The sequence below is a fragment of the Phoxinus phoxinus genome, assembly GCF_949152265.1.
Source record: "Phoxinus phoxinus genome assembly, chromosome: 2".
In the NCBI taxonomy this organism is placed as follows: Eukaryota; Metazoa; Chordata; class Actinopteri; order Cypriniformes; family Leuciscidae; genus Phoxinus; species Phoxinus phoxinus.
Genome location: NC_136877.1, coordinates 18832735 through 18856469, shown reverse-complemented (window position 1 = coordinate 18856469; position 23735 = coordinate 18832735). Strand labels below are relative to the sequence as shown.

General features: G+C 39.7%; 1 protein-coding gene across 1 annotated transcript in view; it reads right to left on the bottom strand.

The window, feature by feature from the left end:
• Window positions 1–23735, bottom strand: part of nwd2 (NACHT and WD repeat domain containing 2) — a 69977-nt gene that overhangs the window by 21273 nt on the left and 24969 nt on the right. The window contains exon 4 of the mRNA XM_079604244.1: window positions 19052–19168. Within this exon, the coding sequence (XP_079460370.1) occupies window positions 19052–19168 (117 nt within the window). The remainder of the gene's footprint in view (window positions 1–19051; window positions 19169–23735) is intronic.

Here is a 23735-nt window from a genome sequence, read left to right as displayed (position 1 = left end):
TATAAAAAAGAACATGGGTTGAAGGGAAGAAGGTGATGCTTTCTTGTGACTTTCTTATAACATTATTATGCTCAAATACAAAAACTGAAGGACATTCCAGCTGCTGTCTTTGTCACAGCCTCAGACAATGGATAACAGGAACAGAGAGACTGTGAGAAACTGGTCAAACGAGCGTTAGGGTGTCATGTGGAGAAACGTTCTGTTGGCAATTGAGACGCACACTCACAAATAAGGATTATACACACTGAGGATACACACTGTTATCTGTACCCTTGGGCATGAAGAACAAGGTGTGTGTGTGTTTGTGTGTTTGTTAATGTGATTTATGAGGACAGAAATTTGTATAATGACATGGGTATTACAACATGAACGTGATTTATGAATGGCTTCTCATATTTAAAATGGCTTTAAAAACATACTAAACAGTGTTTTATAAAAAAAAATTAAAGTTTACAGTATAAAAACCATTACGCCTATGGAATGTCCTCACAAGTATAGCAAAACAAACGAGCGTGTGTTTTTCTTGTGTGTGTGTGTGCTCTTGTTTATGTGATTATGAGGACACAAATTTGTATAATGACATGTGTATTACACTGGTAATACAACTTAAACATGGTTTATGAGGACATTTCATGAGTCATCATAATTCAAATAGCTTAAAAAAACATAAAAAAACAATGATTTATTAAAAATGTACAAATGCAGAATGTTTCTTGTGATGGGTAGGTTTAGGGATAGGGGCAGTGTAAGGGGATAGAATATACAGTTTGTACTAGTGTTGTCAAAAATATCGATATTTCGATAAATATCGATACTGAAATATCTGAACGGTACCAATACTAATTTCCCGAAGTATCGATACTAGCCGAGCGGTCACTTTCACTTCTCTCCAAAGGCGCGTTGACAAACACCACACGTGACGCACTCGTCTCATTCGCTCTGGTTAAATAGCAAGTGAAGTGAATGGAAAGATGGCGAGGGCGGCGCCCCCGCGACCGGCTTTGGTTGATTGATAAAGAACACCGCGAGCGGGCATGTCGGAGTCGGAGAATAGCGTGGACACACACACCGCGAGCGGGCATGTCGGAGAATAGCGCGGACACGCGCTTCACACTGCGAGCGGGTATGTCAGAGAATAGCGCAGACACGCGCTTCACACTGCGAGCGGGTATGTCAGAGAATAGCGCAGACACGCGCTTCACACTGCGAGCGGGCTGCGGGCACCCAAAAGATTGTTTGACAATCAATAATCCCTCACATCACTCATTTTTAAAAATTATTTTATAGGTGAAAACAGACTTAAGGAACAGGCTCCAGGGGTACCATTTAGCAAGCATAGGCTACGCTCAGCATCAGGGGTGTTTGTTGTTTGGACAGACCTTTCCCCACTGCTAAAAAAATCCTAAAGGAAACACTGTAACTCTTCTCATTTTAACTTTTCTGAAACATAAACCTAGATGGCCTAGTATTGTTGTTGAAATGAGTCTGTGTTGTCTCGTTTTTTCACGGTAATTCTTAAAGTTAACATAATCTGACTGAGGAATCAGTAAATATTTTAACTGTGGTCAAATGTAAATTAACTTGTGCCTATTTAACTTTATTCAGAAAATTATTATTTAATTCTGCAATTTGCCTTCATTAGCGATTATCATCAATTTGATTACACAGATATTAATTAAACTAAACAGCTAGACAATGGCATCTCTGAATTCAATAATGAAATGCCTTTAACTGAAAATGTAATGTTTAATCTTATTATTATACATTACTGACACTCTATCCTCCAATTTGATACTGTTAAGTGCTTTTTTGTTACAGTAGGCTATATTTTAATCTTTGATAACAGTAGGTTATACAAATACAACGGGTAATGTTACCCCTGGTCCAATTAAAAAATATTAACAAGAACTCAGGACATTTTTGTTCATGTAAAATATACCTCATTGTCAGGTTCTAGACTTTTTATATTTAGCTTGAAATAAAAAAAATATCCCCTTAATATAGTGGCAGTTTTTCTCTCTGTGGTATCGAAAATGGTATCGAATATCGATATTTTTCAAGGTATCGTATCGAAGTTAGAAATTCTAGTATCGTGACAACACTAGTTTGTACAGTATAAAAACCATTACGAGAGAGAGAGAGAGAGAGAAATCTGTGTTGCTTAGTGCCTCTGAAATCGTTTGCTCGGTCTACTTACAGATAAGCCAGTGTTTTTCCTTTAGCATGGTCAAAACAAGAGGATGTTATGCCTTGTGCAGCCCCTCAACATTCAGTGCCAATGGAAGTGAGTGCTCTGGACCGTGTTCTGTGAGACACAATCCCTTGATACTGTGCCACACTTTGATGGCACATGAACAGGTACTAGAATAAACAGACACTTTGAAGTTGTATTAGGAGTATTTTCTGACATATAGCGCTTTCTTTTTATCATCTACTCCTTATGTTATTTTGCGGCTCTGTTAGAGTTCACTCGTTATGCTTCTTTCATTCCTTCTGGCTCTTTCTGCCCATCTCTCTCTCTCTGTCTCTGCTCCAGGCTGTGTGACAGTGAGTTTCAGCTGCTGTCTCCTCTTGCAAGAGCTTTGATGTCTGTCTTATTGCTACTGTTCTAAGAAACCATAACCTCAGAGCAATGTGGGAAGTGGAGAGTATGGGGAGTGTTGTTCAGGATTAACTCATCTTTGAGGAATGTCAAGTTCATTGTTTAAGATTATGAACAGTTTCAAAAAGAAAATGTTTTTCCTTTTAAGACTCAGGGCTATAAATGCAAATATACAATGAAATAAATCACAATGAAAAGACATAGGAAGTCCAAGGTCCTAAGGTGATCAAGAATACAGTAAAATCTGTAATATTGGGACATATTATTATAATTTAAAATAAATGTTTTCTATTTGAATATATTTGAATATGTAATTAATTCATTTGATGGCTCATTACTCTGGTCTTCAGTGTCACATGGTCCTTCAAAAACCATTCTAATATTTGATTTGGTGCTCAATAAACATTTCTTATTATCAGTCCTTCCTGGATTTTGTGATTCTGCAATCGCAGAATTAAATGAAAAATCAATGAAACAGTTGTTCTGTTTGATATTTTTGTGGAAACCATGCTCATTTCCCCCAAGATTCTTTGATGAATAAACATTTATTTTAAAGGGATACTTCACCGATTAGCATAAGCTTTATATCAGTAGAAACCCAGTATTTACGAATGACCGTGCTTCCCTGTCCCCCTGAAACGAGGAGAAGCATCCAGCTGCAGCCCCGCAGACTCACTTCTTGCTAGACACCAGTGGCTGGACACCAGTGGATGGACAGCAGACGTCATTTCCTTTTCAAATTGACGTCATTTCCGTATCGTCATTCACTTTTCAAATTTGACGCGCCATGCAGATGTCAGCGGTAAGAAAAAATAATAACTGTCGATGATTTATAGGTCATGTCAGAATTCAAATGCACAAACTAGCTATTTTAAAAAATCGTCTTGTTTTCAAGGTACTGCGTCGTGTTTTTTAAAGTTCAAATTTTGACCTGTTCAGGTTTTATTTTCTCTTGAAATAGGGACTTCCCCCACAACCTTACTGTGGCAGGCTGTGCAACCAGACTGTGGCATCTTCATTCTGATGGTCAGATTGTGTAATTTCCAAGAAATATTGCAAAACCATGAAGTGTTCATTTGATCTGGATTGTTTGGTAAATTGTCTGATCATGTATATGAATCTATGTATATTTTAAAAAACAGAAGTGGTTACATTTACAAAAAAAAAATAAGAATTGAATATCCAAATGGGCAAGGCAAAAAACTGTGGTCAATTAACATGTACAAGTCTGTTGTATTGACAAAACGTTATAGTCCATTGATCTAGGCTGAATTTAAGTCACAAAGAATAGTGATATGATCTGAACAATATATATTTTCGAGGTGGTTCTTGTGTATGCAGTTTGCATGAATTATTGATGTTATAATATTAAGTATATTATTGAGAATTGTTTTATGTAAAGACATATGATAAAGATCATATTTCAATTTGCACACAGCTTTTATATTATATATTTTAAGTCATAAAAGTAAAATGACAATATGGAAAAGACGTGTGCAAAAGCCTGCAAAAAAATGCTGTCTATCCACTGGTGAAAACAGAAAATAAATATGCTCTCTATCCATAGGTGAAAATATAAAATGAATATATGTCAATCCAAAGGTGAAAATAGGAAATAAAATTGTGAAAACGGAAATTAGCGGCGAAACGGAAATGACGGAGAAAATGGAAATGACGTAGGCTGTCTATCCACTGGTGTCCAGCCACTGGTGTCTAGCCGGAGGTGAGTCTGCGGGGCTGCAGCTGGATGCTATTGGAGATGAGAGATTTCTATATTTTTTTGTCTGGAAAAAATCCTACGATGAAGCAAAAATCGTCATTTTGCGTCATCGGAGGATTTTCTAGCCAGAGGCTAAAAACTACAGCCAGTAGTAGGAGCTAGTGCCACATGTTTTCAACCATCTTTTTTTTAAGCTAAGCTAACAGGCTCTTGCTCTGTGGATAAAGCTGAGTAGTAGGGGTGACCATACAGCCTCTTTTTCCCGGGGGACTCGGCCCCCGTTCTCCACACTTGCCATTCACCATGTCCACATGCACACCCTTTGTTTCAGTCGGACTGAATTCATTCCGATTGGTGAATCTGAATGTAGTATTTACATGAACGCTAAACAAGTGATCGGTTAATGTGCGTTTTAGCATCGCTAAGAAAATTCCTGTGTTTTCGTCTAGTTGGGATCCGTGTGAAGCAGAATGCATGACCTGCAAAGCTGGTGTCAGGGTTCTGCCCTGGCAGCTTTGTCTTTGTTTCATGCATCTATGTTTGTGTTGTGCTTAAACATGTGGTTTTGTCTTTGTTTGTGTTGGCCATGTGCTCCTCTGTCCCTGCCTCCTTGTTTCCCTGTACCACACCCCCTTGTCTAGTTGTGTCCTCGTTTGTCTGAGTATTGTCACCTGTTCCTCATGTTCTCTGCTCCCTTGTTTGGATTCTCGTTTAGCTGAGTGTGTTCACCTGTCCCTTGTCTGAGTGTGCTCTCCTGTTCCTCTTGTTCTCTGCTCCCTTTATGTGTTTTGTGTTTTCTGTCTTGTGCTGCAACTTACTCAGCTAGTGTCTCTTTAGTTGCATGTTCATGTCATGTGCTTGTGTGTTATTTTCATGTTTGATGTGAGCACATGGCTTGTCTCGTTATGCTGCCATGTGCTAATCTAATGTCTGACCCCTCCCATCTTGTTATCTTATTATTGGTTCAGTTTCCCCACCTGTCCTCCCTCGTTACCTGCCTTGTTTGCTGTCCCATTTATTCCCCTTGTGTTTGCTGTCCTTTGCCAGATCGTTATCGCACATCGTCGCATGCTGTTGTTACCCTGCCTGTCTGATGAGTCCTGTCGTATGTGTGTCCAACCAAGTCTAGTCTATAGTGTTTTCCCCCACGGGGTTGTTTCTGTTTTGTTTTACTTTAATAAAGCTCATATTTCTCTGCATCCTTGAGTCCTCCCTTCAACCCTACAGTACCTCGTCCGTGACAGCTGGCACGTAGGTGTCAGTGTCAAATAATAATGTAAACATAATGAATGGCGACTGCAGAAAGCAAAAGCTGAATCGCGGACACCCCGGGCGATCCCTGGACACGTCCGATGCTCGTGGCTACCTGTACGAGCCGCAATAAAGCGAGGAACAGTTGCGGATGATGGAGGAACAAGAGGTTTCCGGAGCAGCTGCTGCAGCAGAGGAGGAAGAGCCCGGGCAGACTCGAGCTGGGGTGGATTTACTCGTCACGGAGACTCGCGATTAAACGCCGTCTTTTCAGTTTCGAGTCAATTAGAAGCCTATTTGTATCAATTCTTCCGATACCGCCCTCTGTAACCAGTAGGCATGGCTTGGGAGTGGCCTAGTAAGGCAGTGAAGCAAGTGCATTCTGGGAGTTGTTCTTTCATCCACATGAGCCAAAAATACATTTTCTGGCTATTCTCAGTCTAGAAGGCACCAACTTCTAAAATAATTTAACATTTCTACTACAAATGACCCAATTTAAATACACATTAATCTTTCCAGCGGTGAAGTATCTCTTTAACATTGAACAGTAGAGTATACATTTGAAATAATAAGGCAAAAAATAATTTATTTTTTATCTTTCTAATTTTTGTTTAAATGTTACCAGTTTTAGCAGTCCTGTAGTCTGTTTCCATATTAATCTGAGTGTTTCTCTCAATCTTCCCCCTCACTCTTTTTCTCGTTTCTACCCATCTCTGGCTGTCACATTTAAATTAAATAATTCCAATCTGCCTAGAGACCTTCTCTGGAGACACACCAGCACATGCAACCTAGAACTGTCAGCCGCAAACCCGGTCACATTCGCTCTCTCTGTCTGATCAAAGCCTCATTTTGACTCTAAAATAGACACAAATACATGTATTTCCATGCAATGGCACTAGACAACATCACTGAACTTCATGGAGGAAATCCCACATATAGATCAAACACTTAGAGAGCTCCAAGTGTGTCAGGGTTTTCTTGTACTTGCACTCTAAACCATGAGGTCTAAAGGGAACGGGCTTTGAACTCAAGTCTGCTTTGGGCCACCCAAAGGGGTTTAATGGACAATACTTTTTCTCTACAAACTGACCTCTATTCTTTCTCTTATGAGATAATGAAGTGCTCTTTGGGAAAAGCCAGAGTTTCTAGGAAACTTCTCAATAACTACTAAAAGTGCAGAAGTCAGAATGACTACCCATATGTCTCTTTGGCAAAAGAGATGAGATTTTCTAATTTTAATTAGACCACTGAGAAAAGTGGCCTGGATCTTGCCCGGTCTACTAAGGTGAAGTGTGTGATTTTTCAATGTAACATACTTTCAACTTAATATGTAGCACATACAGCTAAAATAAGCCATTTGTAGGCTGATTTTGTCAAAAAGTGAAAACAAAAAGCGATTTTATTCACGCTGATAGGCAGCCTGGATTCCATGACCAGATTTTTGCCTCAGCGAGGGGACCAATCACAGAACGGGGAGGGAGCAGCAAGATGATGACGACTCTATGCGACACACCGAAGCAGTTTGTTTATATCAACATGTGCACTGCAGATTTACCTTCTACCCTCATGTTTGTCTTGCACAAACGGAAATAGTCGCTGAACGCCATCGTGTACACATAAATCTATGACCCATCGTCTTCTTTCCCGGTCAAATTTCTGTCGCTCTACATATGTCATCTGGTATAATTGAAACGATTGGCTATGAGCTACGTACAGGCGCATTTGATAGACATTCGTAGCGCCCAATAAGCGGCTCTGGGCATTCGTAAACCACGCCTCAAATACGAGAAAATGAACATGTGTTTCCCAGACCACGTCTCAATGAGACGAGGTCTGCCGTTAGCCAGGTTAGCTTTGTAGCTCAATTCAGCAGAGATGGAGGCTTTTTTGGGAGAAATTTGACATGACATAGACATGTAATCAACTGAAATAGAATTGACTTGCACTCTAAATTAGAGACTCTTGAACTACCTGTATATTTATACCCTGTGTTCTCCTTCATTCTCTGTCCGTTCTCATTGATGTTTTGTCATGTATGTTGGATTTACCCCTCTGATCTCCTGAGTTTGTCATTAAAGACATTTATCCTGTTTCTCCTTAGTTTTCATGAGTTTATGCACACACAGCCAGGATGCATCAATATGATCATAAGTGTCAGCCAAGACCTTTACATTGTTAGGCCGTGTGCCCACCAAAGCGTCTGCTGAAAACGCCGAGCTGCGGGCGCTTGACAGCGTTTTGGCAGCGCATTTTTTTTTCAGTTGAGACGCATCGTTGCTATGATACAGAATATCCGTTGGTCCGCTCAGCGCCTCGTTACGCTCCTGGCGTTCTAAAAACTCGGCGTTCCCATTGAAAACAATTGAAAAAACACACCAGCCGCTTGAAAAAACGCTTTGGTGGACACACGGCCTTAGGGTTAAAGTAGTATTTCAAATAAATGCTGTTTTTTTCTGAAAAAAAAGGGGTTCAGGGTTTTCACAAAAATATTAAGCCTCACAACTGTTTTCAAGATTGAGAAAAATAATGTTAGAATGATTTCTGAAGGATCATGTGATGCTGAAGACTGTAGTAATGGCTGCTGAAAATTCAGCTTTTCCATCACAGGAATACAATACATTTTTAATTAATTTCAAATAGAAAATATTTATTTAAAATCATAATTTTTATTTTAATATTTCACAAAATTACTGATTTTACTGTATTTTTGATCACATAAATGCAGCCTTGTTGAGCATAACCATTTTTAAAAAATCGTACCATATCCCAAACCTTTGAACGATAGTAAACATTAAATATTTGAGCAACTTTTGGGATCTTACATGCCTTACAAGTCTTTTCATTGTGGTTCATTTCATTGTACATTTGCATTTAGAGCCCAAAGTCTCAAAAAGAAAATATATTCAAATAGAACATTTTCATTTATTGATTTTAAAATTTTCTTTAAAATATTACTATTTTACTGTATTATTGATCACATAATGCCTTGGTAAGCATAAGAGACTTTTTTTCAAAAAAATATTAACATGAATCTTACTGACCTCAAACGTTTGAATAGTGTATTACGAAATATCACATATGTGACCCTGGATCACAAAACCAGTCTCTTTAACAACTTTGAAGGCAATTTTCTCAATGTTTCGATTTTTTTGCAACCTCAGATTCCAGATTTTCAAATAGTTGTATCTCGGCCAAATAGTGTCCTATCCTAACAAACCATACATCAATTGAAAGCTTATTTATTCAATTATTCAAATTTCAATTTCAAAAACAATTACCCATGTGACTGATTTTGGTCCAGGGTCACATATTTAAAAAATATATGAAAACAATTTAACTTTCTGAAAAAGGGTTTTAACAAACTAAACTGCAACAAAAGTATAAAAAGATAGAACGTGTCATGGAAAACTACATGAAACCAGTACTTTTATTAGCAGGCTACATCACTATTTTATGTGACAAAAAGGAGTGAATTTGGATACTGCAGCAGAACCTGGCAGTTAATGCTCAAGCAGAAAAGAGAAAGGCTAATAAGGTGAGAGTAGTCTCTGCCTGACATGGATGGAGGTCATACACTTCAAAAAATTTGAGTGAAAGAGATTGAGAGTGAGGGACCAAGAGAGAGAGAGAGGGGTGAGGGTGAGAGGAAGAGGACAGAGAGGAGGATTAAGTGAAAGAGTAGACACACAAATCAGAATAAAAGGAGAGGTGAAATGGACACTAGAGCACTGAATGTGGGTGAAGGTGAGACAGATGGAGGTGTGAAGTGGAACAGAAACAGAGATAGAAACCTCTCGAAGGACGAGAGCGAGAGAAAAGAGATGGTTGAGAAGACAATTAAAGAGTGGTTAAGGGTGAAAGCGTGTCAAGAATTCAATGAGAAAGTTTGGTTTGGGAAATAAAGCAGATTGAAAAATATACAAAGAATGCAAGCAAACTACATGAAACATGTGACGTATTTGCCGCTCATGCAAAACTTGCTGCCACAATGCAAGAAGGGTGTGGGTAGATGGAAGAGCACTGAAGTGCAGTTGCTAAGGTGTTCTGGTAAGGCGTTCAGAAGTTTTTAGAAGGTATGGTTGGTGTTTAAGCTGTATGGTTGCTAGAGTATTCTGGGTGTAAATTGTACAGTAGCTGCTATCCTTATCCTTTTCATTTGATTCCGTTCTGAAGGAGAAACAAGGGTTTGTTCATTCAGTAGTACTTCCATGAAAAATGATGTAGACTGTGACTGCAAGAAGAGAACAGAGGAAATTGCTCTTTTATTGTATCTGAAATTTTGGGTACTGCTGGCTGTGGGGCCAGCGGCGGAACATAAAGAAAATTGAACATACGATTCTCCATTCGGCCCTACTCCGGGGGAGGGAGTGGTGCGGTCACCATCTCCTAAAGAGCTATCTCCTCCATCTCTGAGTTGCCCGTCTCAAGGTTGCTTGGAGACCTGGACGGGCTGGGTGGTCTGTCTGCACCGGCCCCACGCTATGGCCTGGGTGGAGACTGCTGCTTAGGCTGAGTGGGAGCAGAGACAGATGCAAGGGGATGCCATCGGCGATGAACAGCCAGAGGCGCTGCAGCCGACGGCAGGGTGGAGGTACACTTAACGACTGTAAGGCCAATTATGAATGTAATTTGATACTTAGAACTGACCATGCCCAAACGCGCCGAGTCAGTGACAGTTTCGTTCAGTCGGTGTTTAAAATCTGCTTCAGTCATTGGAAACAGTCTGTAAGTGTGTTCAGTTCATTCTTAGAATGTTTCAGCTATTCGTTTAGTGTGTGCCCGGCATTAGGTTTGTTACCCTATATCTTCAAGAGCTGCTGCACCAAAATGTTAGTAAGTATACAACCAGATCATCTAATCATATTGTTTTTGTTTCCTTCCTTCTGTTTTGTTTTTAATTCTCCTTTTTGAAATTTCTCTTGGATCGGTTTTGCCTCCATTGCTGCTTAAACAAGTGGACCCCGCAACTGCGTAGCGTAATGAGAGTCTGCAAATTAGTGCCTGACGAAAAAAAGTGATATATTTCCAACATAACATTTATTTATCTCTCATCCACCAGCAACCCACCCACCAATGGCCCGCCCGAGCCGCGTGTATTATCCTTATAACCGTATCACTAATTCACACATTTTAAGTGTGAGAGCTTGATTAAACATGGGGAGAGTGCCAAGCACAAGAAATGTGCTTGGCAAAAAATATTTATATAAATTCTATCTATATAAATATTTTAGCAGTGGTACTCCTAACTTTTTTCTGGTGCTCCTAACTTTTTGAAGATGGGAGCACCAGGGCTACCATTTTTTTTTTTTTTTTTTTTTTTTGAGCCCACCCTCCAATGCTGCAAACGATAGCTCATCCTCATTGCGAACCACAAATGAGAAATTAAGCTCACCCTGAGGCGAGCCGCCATGCATTTTAAATGCATGTTAAAACCAGGTGGAAAAACAAGGCCATTGTGAGCATCACTAATGTAAAGTGTAAGACAGCACGCGTGTGCGTGCATAAGAGAGGCAAAGAGAGAGAGAAAGCAAGGATACAATTAGAAGTGTTCCCTGCTCAGCGGCTCCTACACACCACTTCACCTCACACTTAACTTTACCACACACACACATATTCTGCCTCACCTCAAACATTGCTCTCTGACTCCAATTAGATCCCAATCCTCTTGCCCAGATTGCTCATTTACATTTTAATAATTTAAAATCAATCTCTCTCCACACCTGAGAACTGATTCTGAACCCCCAGCGCGCGCGCACACACACACACACACACACACACACACACACACACACACACACACACACACACACACACACACACACACACACACACACACACACACACACACACACACACACACACACACACACACACACACACACAGAGTGTGGTCATGTGAATGCATATTCCTTATAAATCCACTCATCTGTTAGTAACCCACCTGGTGTGTGTGTGTGTGTGTGTGTGTGTGTGTGTGTGTGTGTGCTTCACTTCTTCTGCATGATCTCATATCTTCCGCAACATCAGCCATTAAACCAGACCCTTCCTCTTGCCATGCTGAGAGATTTGAAAGTCATTTTGCTGTGTGTGTGTGTGTGTGAGAGAGAGAGAGAGAGAGAGAGAGAGAGAGAAAGAAAGAAAGAAAGAAGAGAGAGAGAGAGAGAGAGAGAGAGAGAGAGAGAGAGAGAGAGATTGAATCACTTTTATTTAAAACATATAGGTGAAACCAATCTGTGTTGCCACTAACACTCTACATTCCACAATCTCAATTACGGGAAAAACACACACAAAACCAACAAAAAAACAAATTCAAAATAAAAATAAGAGAAAAAAAAACAAACACCATATGACTTAAAAAGTCAACAGTAGATCATCATTTTCATTAACTGTGCATAACACTCCATTTATGGCCCAAGTATTCACAAACATTGGCAAACATCCAACCAGTTTGTAATATGCATATTCTATCCTGAGCCTTGATGCTACCAACCCCTTGAACATCAACAAAGGATCTAATGAATCATTACCAAGCATCTTATTTTTCCTGGTTTTCCAAATAGAGAGTTTGGCAATTCCAAACACAACATTTAATAAAACCAAAACATGTTTACGGCTAACAGAGTATGTTGGCCCAAAAATAAACAATGGAGGAGACAAATCTTCACCTAATGATGATACCCATTGGGATAAAAAGGAAAACAAATTACCCAACCGTACACATTGAACAAAAAGATGAAAAACAGTTTCATTTACAGAACAAAAAAGGCAACCGACCCCCACGTTTGGATCGAGGTGCACCACATGTCTGTTCGTAGCTATTGCACTGTGTACTATCCTCCACTGTAAATCACCAGTCCGTTTATCAATGGGGCGTTTATACAGTGACCGCCAGCTACCTTTGGGGGAGATGTCTGTCCCAAAAAAATCAATCCATTTCGATGACTTTACTCCAGTAAGATGATGTGCATTGGTCACTTTCACGCAAGTCACATACAGAGCTTTTTTTCCGGCAGACTCAAAACTGTCCAACTGAGGGGTTTTGAAGGACAGTAAAATATTTTCTTCCTCAGGCCAATCCCTTATGCCAGCAGCTACCGTCAAGGATGGAAAAGCATAATCACACCCGACCATCCATTCTTCAATATGATTAGAGTTCTTGATAAAAAGTCTTTGATCATAATTCAACTCTCCAAACACTTCATCAGTAATTTGTTTTAAAAAACGAACAGATTTTATCCCAGTTCTCTCACCCAGGGTATCCAAACTGATGCTTAAAATGTGTCCAAGTTTTACACATCCAGCAGCTATCAGCCGCGATGACAAATTGTCAGAGCACAAGTGTCTGGAAGGCAAAAAGGGGTTCTGGAACAAAGGCTCTTCCATCAGCCACAAGCCTGCATGTACTCCAGCAGGTCTTGAGACAAAAAACACTTTCCAGGCTTCCATCATAGATCTGTAGAATGTCGTCAAGTCTGTCAAGGTTTTTTCATTCAGGTTCAATAAAAACAGGTGTTTGTCAAGTCCCATGTTGCCTGCTTTTCTCAGGAGGGCAACAGCAGTGTTGGACCAGACAATATCACTATTATACAATAGTCTCTGAGCAGCATTCAGACGAAAGGCCATGAGTCTAGATTTAATATCCACAAGGCCTTGCCCTCCTTCTTGCACTGGCAAAAAGAGGACAGCTGATCGAACCCAATGCTGTCCCGACCAAAAAAAATTCACCAGCATCCTTTGAATGTCTTGGACTAATCCAACGGGAGGCTGTAACACACTGAATTTATGCCACAGCGCAGAAGCGGCCAAGTTATTGGCAACTAAAACTCTCCCCCTGTAGGATAACTGGGGTAGCAACCAGTTCCATCTAGACAATCGGGTGCACACTCTCTCCAAAACTCCCTCCCAATTTTTCTTCTGAAACTCTTCTGATCCTAAAAACACACCAAGTAATTTTAGCCCTTTTCTATTCCAGTTTAAAATACCTGGTAATTGTGGGAGATTGCCTACATTACTTTGACCTGACCAGAAAGCTTCAGTCTTCTCCCAGTTTACCTTAGCTGATGATGCCCCTTCATACAACTCAAGTGCTCTAGACAAAGCTTTTATATCATTATTGTCTTTTACAAAAACTGTAACATCATCAGCGTATGCAGTATTTGTGATTCTTAAAAATTGAGGCATTGAGGGTATTGATAAACCATTTAGAGTTTTCCTTATATTAAAAAGTAATGGCTCAATAGCAATACTGTACAATTGTCCAGACAAAGGACATCCTTGTCTAATGCCCCTTGAGACCACAATAGGCCGACTGAGGCCGCCCCCCACCTTGACCATACAGGAAGCTCCAGAGTACAACAAACGTATCCATTTGATAAAATCCTGACCAAACCCAAACGCCTCAAGTAGATTAAAAAGATAACTATGGTCAACACGATCAAACGCCTTTTCTTGATCTAAGGCGATCAACCCAACCTCTGTATCAACCATTTTGCAGATATCTAATGTATCTCTCACTAAAAAAAGGTTATCCATTATGGATCTTTTTGGAATGCAATAGGTTTGGTCTTGATGAATTATCAAATGTAAAAACTCCTTAAGCCTATTAGATAGACATTTAGATAGTATTTTATACTCTGTTGTTAATAAAGCAACAGGTCTCCAGTTCTTTAATAGGGTCAAATCTCCCTTTTTAGGCAATAGGGACAATACAGCACGTTGACACGTAGCAGGTAGAATACCATCTTTATAGCTTTCACAGAAAACTTCGTAAAGGTCCATTCCAATATGCTTCCAAAAATGTTTATAAAAATCAGAGGTCAACCCGTCAATTCCTGGAGAGCGTCCAGATTTCAACTGTCCAACAGCAATAGTGAGTTCTTCAGGGGTGATTTGTGTGTCCAAAGCAGCCTTAGAAACAAAGTCTATTTGCGGAAGTTCATTCATAAGTTGTGCTGCACAAATAGAATCGCAATGGTCAGCTTTATAGAGGGAAGAATAAAAGTCAACAGCATGACGACGCATTTCTGTAATGTCATTTGTGATCCTCCCACCTGGAAGACTCAAACATGTCATTTGTTTATACTGTGCCACTGAACGTTCTAAATTAAAAAAGTAGGCACTTGGGGCATCCATCTCAGTGACTGATATAAATCGTGACCTCACCAAAGCTGCTTTCACCCTCTCATTCAAATAAAAACTTAATTGTTTCTTTTTCTGTTGCAAGTTGTTGATAAAAACTGGGTCATATCTTCCTATCATTTCTATCTCTATAGACTTTATATCTCTTTCCAAGCCTTGAATTGTTTCTCTTTGCGTAGTTGTGCAATATGCAGTATACTGTTGACAACACATTTTTATTTGAGTTTTTCCAACCTCCCACCATTGTTTTAAATTTTCAAAATCATTTTTCTTCCCCTTCCAATGATTCCAAAAAACCACAAAGTGTTCAGAAAAAGAAGCATCCTGCAATAGTTTAGCATTAAAATGCCAATAAGAGGACTTTCTTGGAAACTGTGCCATATTTGCAGAAATAAAAACCAGATGGTGATCAGAAAAACCTACAGGAGAAATAGAACAATCAATAATCCTATTATTAAAACATTTTGAAACATAAATTCTGTCTAAACGAGCAGCACTTATTCTATTGTCAGAAACTTTGACCCATGTATATTGCTTATCTATTGGATGCTTGATTCTCCACATATCTAAAAGTTCAGCCTCTTTTACCAAACTTGACAAATAATTGGATGAAAGCAAATGTGGCTCTACATTATTACGGTCAACATTGAACTTCTCTGTGCAGTTCCAATCTCCTCCAATAATGATGTTTCCATCACTAAAATCTTGTTTTAAAACATCAGCTAGAATTCTAAAAAACTTTAATCGCTCATGTCCCACATTTGGTGCATAGACATTTATAAAATAAATTGTCGTCCCTTCAATTATAGTTTTGACAAGAACCAAACGACCTTTTACAATTTCCTCAGTATTTTCAATACTAGCGTTTGTATCTGGAGAAAACAGGAGAGCAATTCCAGCGCTCAGATTTGTACCATGGCTAAGTACATGTTTACCTTTCCACCACATCCCCCACTCTACTTCATTATCCGTATCACTGTGGGTTTCTTGCAATAAAATAACGTGTAATTTTTTATTTTGCATTATTTCAGATACCAAAGCTCGTTTATGACTATCCCTCCCTCCATTAATATTTAATGAACCCACCCTCAAAAGATCCATATATAAGTTTAGGGAGGAAAGGAAAAAGATAACAGCAGAAAAAAACAGTAGAAATAAAGATAAACACACCGCGTGATACATGGCTATAATCACTTATAAGAAAGCCTTTAGCCTCTTCTTCTTATCAGCTTCTCTACATCTTCTAATAACTGTAACATGTTTTTTTAACCGGAAGCGTTTCTTTTCACTCAACTGATCAACATTTGCAGTCTTTTGAAGAGCGGCTACTGACCTCTCAAATTTTCCAACGTCAGGAAAAAATTCCTTAATGCTGACTTGTTTCCCGAATGTCTCATCAAGAAAACCATTAATTTCATCTAATGTATATAAAGAGGGATCTTTAGTGGACATATCTTGTGAATCGCCCTCATATACAGACCCTCCTTGGGAATCACATTCATACTCATCAGATGCACCATCTACTGCATTTCCATCATTGCTAAAACACAGCTCTCTCTTTCTTGTAACCAAACAACCAGGCTCACACCCACGTGAACTGGGCCCTGCAACTTCTACAAAATCATCTTGCTTCCCATCTGCATTGACATTTTGAACAGCGTTTACAGATTTTTCACTTTGCTGATGTTCATTTATATTAGTTTTGGCTACAACATTCTCATGTAATCCCACTTCCATAGCGGACGGCGCCGCACCAGTATCGCTTACCTGCGCTGGGCCTGCGTTTTCCTCTCGGACAATGCGCTCCTGCTCCACCACATCTCCCTCTCCTGAGACAGTGGGCCTATCCTCCGGTACACGCACTCTGTGTGGGCACGCAAATTTTTTATGCCCTAAATCGCCGCAATCGAAACACCTCAAGCTACCAGTGGTTGCATACACCATATACATTTTCCCTTCGTAACGTACTCGGAATGAAACATCCAACGTATTCTCGGGGGAGTCTAAAAACATAAACACCTGTCTTCTGAAAGATTTAACATGCTTCAGAGACGGGTGTTTACATCCTAGGGTAATTGTTTTAAAACCACTGGCAAATTTACCGAACCGTGCTAATTCCCGTTCCAACGCTTCATCCGGAATAAAAGGTGGAACATTGGACACCGTAATTTTTGCTGTCGGAGCGAATAATGGGGTAACCTGAACAAAGTTTTCATTTATGACGAGACCATTCTCGATTAAACGACTAACAAAATTTTGTTCTTTCAAGAACACTACTACGGCTTTGTTCATACGAGAAGCGGACACAATATTCTCGTGTCCTACTTCTCCTCCAGCCGAAATGAGCACGTCTTCCACTGTGACGCCATCCTCAGGCACACATCTGAAACCATTACGCAAGGACAAAGACGGCGCCTCCTCTCGAGACGCCATCTCTCCCCGCGCAATGCTCACACCGATAATCAAAAGAAGTCAAAAGCAAACTTTAGCTCATGTAAAGAATAAAAAGTGAAAGAAAAAAAGAAAAAAACCCCGTAATTGAGGCTAGTGGAAAAAAGACCCACACAGCTCAGACCTCACCCAACACCTCCACCCACTCCCAACATGCGAGAGAGAGAGAGAGAGAGAGAGAAAGAAAGATAGAAAGAAAGAAAGAAAGAAAGAAAGAAAGAAAGAGAGAAAGAAAGAAAGAAAGAAAGAAAGAAAGAAAGAAAGAAAGAAAGAAAGAAAGAAAGAAAGAAAGAAAGAAAGAAAGAAAGAAAGAAAGAGAGAAAGAAAGAGAGAAAGAGCGAGTTACAGAAGCACAATGAGCTCCATCCAGCGAGTGAACTCAAGTGCTTCGCTCCCATATGGATGTTACACGAGGTCTATTTGTCAGCCCCTCTCTATCACTGACTAGAGAGATAACATACACACACCCAAACTCCACTTACTGCCGCTCTAAGATTTCAAAGCACACTGTATTGTATGTGCTGTGCTGCATTTTTCAAGGTGTGAGGTTGTACGGTTATAAGGGAGTAGCCTTACACGTAGTTTTACTATCCCTATATTCGCCTAGAAAGTCTGATGTTGAAAATCTGACAGTGATGATGTCACTGGAATATTTGCATAATCAATTATGGGGTTTTCCTCTTTCTTAAGCCATCTTCACACTCCAAAGGTGACACACTGGACACAGAAGCCGCCTGTATCTATTTATCTATTTATCCATATATACTGCAATTACTTTTATTGGGCAACCAATATGGATTTTTTGATAGTTGTTGCTGACATCTTATAGAGCAGGGTGGCCGACGGCTGATATAATGTCTATTATATTTGATATCACACTATTTAATTAAAAAGACAGTAAATATCACATACATAACCATCGCTACAATAACATTTGTATATATAAAATAACCAAACATAATTCATTTGAAAAAAAAAAAAAAAAAAGTATGAAAATGATAAAAAACAAGTCCGTGAATTTGACTTTGGATAGCATCTTCTTCTTGATGCTATACTATTATATATATTTTTATGAATAACGATTTTGTTAAAAACATGCATAAAAATTAAGTAAAGACAGTAACCAACACTGCACTCAGTTATTCAGTAAGTCTGTGAGCACTGGGGATCATATTTTCTCAGACAAATACAAGGAAATGCTCATTTTACATACAGCAGTGTCTCTTGAAAAAGTGGGCTGCAAGACCATCCCAAGTGGGTCACGGAGTGTGTAGTCAAAGAAACAACAACAAAAAAATCTTAATGTTTTTCTGATGCAAGACTTTTGAAAGATTTTGAAAGATGTGCACTAAAGCTGTTGACTCTTCTGCAGAGACTTTGCACTTCTGAGACAGGACATTTTTTTCATTCCACTGTGCTACTTTTCCATTATTTTTCTATGTACAGGTAAATGCACTAGATTGATGTGTTTGACTGATTCAGTATCTGCTGTCAGATGAGATGATATCAGGCTACATGTCAGTGTGATAATACAAATGTTATTTTCCTAAATTGTTATGGCCGGTTCACGCAGGAAGTGTTTAAAATTGCAACATCGTAGTTACATTGTCAATTACGAAAAGTACGAAAAGTACCAAGACATTTCGTAAGTGGTACGTTGCTAAGCTGGGAAGGATTTGCATGCAGGTATGATGTTCATTCATCAGGATGAGTGTCCTTATGTCTTACTAACAGTCCATGTTAGTATTGTGTATTCACCATGGTAACTGCAGTTTCCTTAACCCAAAATGCCACCAATTATATAATTTTGATGATGTATTAGGGATTTAAAACATGTTCCCTCATAAAGTTGCTGGTTTAGGGTTTGATGAAATGTCATATATACCCACAACAAAGCATGGACCGGCTGCAGTCTTCAGACATTCTTCCAGTAGTTTCATCCGTAGTCTCTGAAGCTCCGGACTATCCCACTCCTCTGGATCAATGCCCCAGTACAGGTCCACCACCTGGAAAACACACATACACAGATATTTAAAACATCAAGATTTAGCCACTGAAACATTACAAACTTTTACCTAAACATTACACACACAATTTCCGATTGCAACTTGCAATTTATAAACTAATTTCCCTTAAATTAATTCTAAAATGACTTATTTTATTGAAATAAAAAAGAAAGGTTTAGCTAAATGTTAGCTTTGAGTGCCTAACAAAAAAGGGCATATGATTTAGAGAGAGAACATTTTCGTAGACCTACTGTATATCAACACCCTTAACTAATGGCTAATTCTTTTTTATTACCAAGTAAGAAAGATCTGGGGAGTAATGAATGCCTGGGAGAGTATGAATTTCCACACTCTTTCAGCACACATTAGCACTTTAAAGGGAACCACAGGGAGAGGAATGAGGGAAGAGATAGAGAGAGACAGAGGGAATGAAAGAAAGGAAGAGGGGAACGTAACAAGAAGAGCAATGCTGAGAATGTGTTCCTGCAGTCAGCTAAACACTACACTCATGCTGAGACACATTTCCCTGCTTACTGCTCACAATTAAGAGCCGCTAATACTTCTGAGTGTTTGTCTTTGAAGAACCTCACACAAAGCCATTCAAAAGGGTTATCCTTTATACTGATTATGAAGAACAATATGGGCTGCCATATTACTTTGCTTCAATTAGTTTAACTTATTTCTCCACATACACAGATGAGCCAAAACCTTATGACTGCCTAATATGCTGTTGCTGCCAAAACAGTGCAACTCTACAAGAAGACGTTCTGTGGTATATGGCACCAAGACATTAGCAGCAGATCCTACAAGTTCTATAGGTTGCAAGGTGGAACTTGTTGGTCCAGCACATCCCACGGATGAACCCAATTTTTGGTCAAATATGGACAAACCCAAATGTTGGGTTAAAAATCTAATTTAAAAATGTAACCCAATGGCTGGGTTTGTCCATATTTGACCCAAAATTGGGTTGAAACAACCCAGCATTTTTTAGAGTGTAATTGGATTGAGATCTGGAAAATGTGGAGGCCAGGACAACACCTTCAACTCTTGGCACTCAGTGTGCATTATCCAGCTGAAAGAGGCCACTTCCGCCAGGGAACAGCATTGCAATGAACGGGTGTAACTGCAACCTACAAGCCTTTCCATTTCAGAGATGCTCTGACCCAGTTGCCTTGCCACAACAATTTGGCCCTTGTCAAAATCACTCAGATCTTTATTCCTGTCCATTTCTCGTGAATCTAACATGTTGATTACAAGAACTGATTGTTTGCTTGCCATCTAATCTACCCAGACCTTAATACGTGGCTTGATAGGAGACGATCAATGATATTCGCTTCACCTGTGACTGCTCGTAATGTAATCATTGTGTACTGTACCCACCCACCCTACAAACCAGGATAGAAAGAAATCTTAAAAGGGATTTCAAATCTAGCTCATTATTAATGTTTTTGTCAAGCAGGGCAAGGTTGAGAGCTGTGAGAACACAGCGAGGCCGCAGAAATGAGCACTGCACAGCACACTGGTCTCGAGATCCACGGAGGAGGTACGGAAGGACTTAAGAAAGAGTGACAACAGTGGAAGGGACAGAGAGGGAACCACAGACGTGTGGCATTTATTTAGTTGTTTCTTTTATGCAGAACAGTCATTTTGTTTTGTTTTGAATTAAGTGATTAAAATTAATGACAGATACTATCCAGACAGAATTTTTCCAAATCCAAACATATTTATGGTACACTTCCGGTCAAAAAATATAATTTTTTTGCTGTATTTCTGATCAAATAAATGCAGCCTTGGTGAGAATAAGATTAAACAAATATTACCAACCCTTTTGAACGGTAGCTATGTAAAAGTGGTTGTTATTTATAGGCCAATTTCATAGAAACCAAAAGTTTGTATGATTCATTATAACTGAGAGCAAGACAGAGATTAATTTGCAGTGGTGTTTGGGCAGAGTGTCACCCCGGATTTCCACCAACTGCGGATCGGCTCCGCCGTCCTTCAATACTCACCAGGTCTGGATCTGTTGCGGAACGGCTGCGGCCATGACTGACAGCTGAAGTCATGAAGACCCACGAGATTCACGTATGATCGCGCGATATAACCTGTCCCGCACAATCTCCCCTATGCTGAATTGCTGTGGAACGGCTGCGGCATCCGTCAAAAATAGAAGCTCTGCGGATCGCCAGAGCTGGGACGGAGTTGGAACGCAGCCGTTGAGCAGTCAGTGAAAATACACACATTGACTTTAATGGAAACCTATTGACTCCGCCGCCTTTCCGGAGCGGATCCGCAGCCGTTCCGCAGTTGGTGGAAATTGGGGGTTAGGGTTCTGTCACTTCTGTCTAGTAATTTCTTGGTTTTGTGACAGAGCCCTGACACTCCTGTTTTGTCTTGTATGTGTGCTTTGTTTCATGTGCTTTTCATGTGTTTACACTAGCTGTGTGCTTTCATGTTGTCATGTTTTGTGTGAACACATGGCTTATGAGTATTTTCATTAGCTGCATGTTCATGTCTCGTTTTGTGTAAGCACATGGCTTGTGATTTGTTTTACTGGTCATGTGCTTGTTTTGTCATGTTTGGTGTGAGCACATGGCTTGTCATGTGTTTCCTTGTGCCATGTGCTCTCCTGTCAATTGTCTAACCCCGCCCACCTTGTTACCTGATTATTGATTAATTTGCCCCACCTGTCCTCCATTACCTGCTTTGTTTGCTCTCCCTATTATTCTCATGTGTTTTCAGTTCTGTGCTGGATCGTCGTCGTTTATTCACCCTTGTGTGTTCCTAGTCTAATCAAGTCTTTTGTTTTCCCCCACGGGGTATAGTTTTTGTTTTATTTTATATACTTAATACAAAAGTTCTGCGAGCGAGTCCTCGCCTCATCTCCTCAACCCCCAAAACCTGACACGGAGAAGTACGGAGCCTCGCTTTGTGGGGAAAACAATATATTGTGGCCATGAATTAGGAATTAATTCCCGTGAATTAAGAACTTGGTAGTAAACCGTGGCCACTAACTAAGGAATAGTTCCCATGACTTAATTCGTTCCTTCATTTTGATTGAACATAAACAAGTGAACAAATTATTACGTGACCACGATTTAGTAAAACGAGGGAACAAATTAGTAAAATGTGCTGACGTATTAGCAAGTCGTGGGAATTAATAGTTAATCTGAGGCCACGATATAAATGTTTCTTCCCCACATGTCATGTGTGGGGCTCTGTAAAAAAGAAATTGAAACATTTTAAGAAACTCTGGCCTTGACTTTATATTCAGCTGTTTTTGCTCAAGCGTACATGCAGAAACACACAAACACGGATACATTTACACATACACTTTTACATCCACACACCAAAAAAGCTGTCCCTGAACTGATGGCAAAATAATAGAGAAACAAGAAATCGAGATAGAAAAATGGCTCCTGTCTTTGTGTGTGTATGTGGTAATGGACTTAATGAAGAGAGACAGGACATTTCCTCAGCACCAGTATGACAGGACACAGGAATATCCCTGGACACATTTGTCAGAATCAGTGTCACTGGCGCAGATAATTCAAATGGCAAACACGCTTCAGGGGGGATCTCTCCCTGCTGCACGCATGCGAGTGTGTCTCGCTGAAGGACTCTGTAATCAAGTATGTGTTTCTGTGCGCGCTGCTCACGTCTGTTCGATGTGTGAGTATGAGTGTGATTTGTTTAATTTGATGTTGATTTGAATGTGTCTATGCTGGTCACATATTTCTCTTTCTCTTTCTCACAATCTAAAAGCAAGCCCAATAAAATTCTTGTGTCATTCACATTGCTCTTTAGGATCTCAAACACATTTCTTTTGCTCCACTGGCAAAATCCAAGCCACTGTGAGCCCTGCCTTCCTTCCAGACTTCATTTAACAAATACAATCATGGCTTCCATCCAAGAGCACATAAAGCACAAGAGACTCCCTACATAATGTGAACTCTACACTCAAGCTCTCTATGCTAATCAAACTTCTAAGAAGAGAGAAATACTTCATATGAAAAATGTCTTGCTTCTGTAAGTATACAGTACATTATAATGTCAAAGGGAAAATCCACGCCAATTTGTTCCCCCTCAATCCATTCAAATCATCCAAAAAGATACCCCATGTCAGAATGGTGCCCAGTGGTAACATATATAGAGAGAAAAGAAAAGACCCTTGAGGAAGATCACAGGTTAGATGCGCAACAGAAGAGGACCAATTTCCTAACTTTACTCTGAAAGTTCAACCCGAGAGATAAGACTGGAACCACTGGAGGACGATACCTTTTAGCCCCACATAATACTCAAGTCTGGATATTAGGATAGAGTGGTCGACAGTATCAAAAGCTGCTGATGGATCTAAAAGTACAAGAGCCACAGAGTCACCAGTATCCGTGGATAGATAGATGCCATTTAAAACTCTCAACAGAACAGATTCAGTATACTGTGAGCAGACTTAAAACCAGATTGACATTTTTCAGAAATATCATTGCACTTTAGAAAAAACTGGAGTTGGTCAAGAACAACTTTTTCCAACACCTTCGAAGCAAAAGGTATACAGAGATAGGACGGAAGT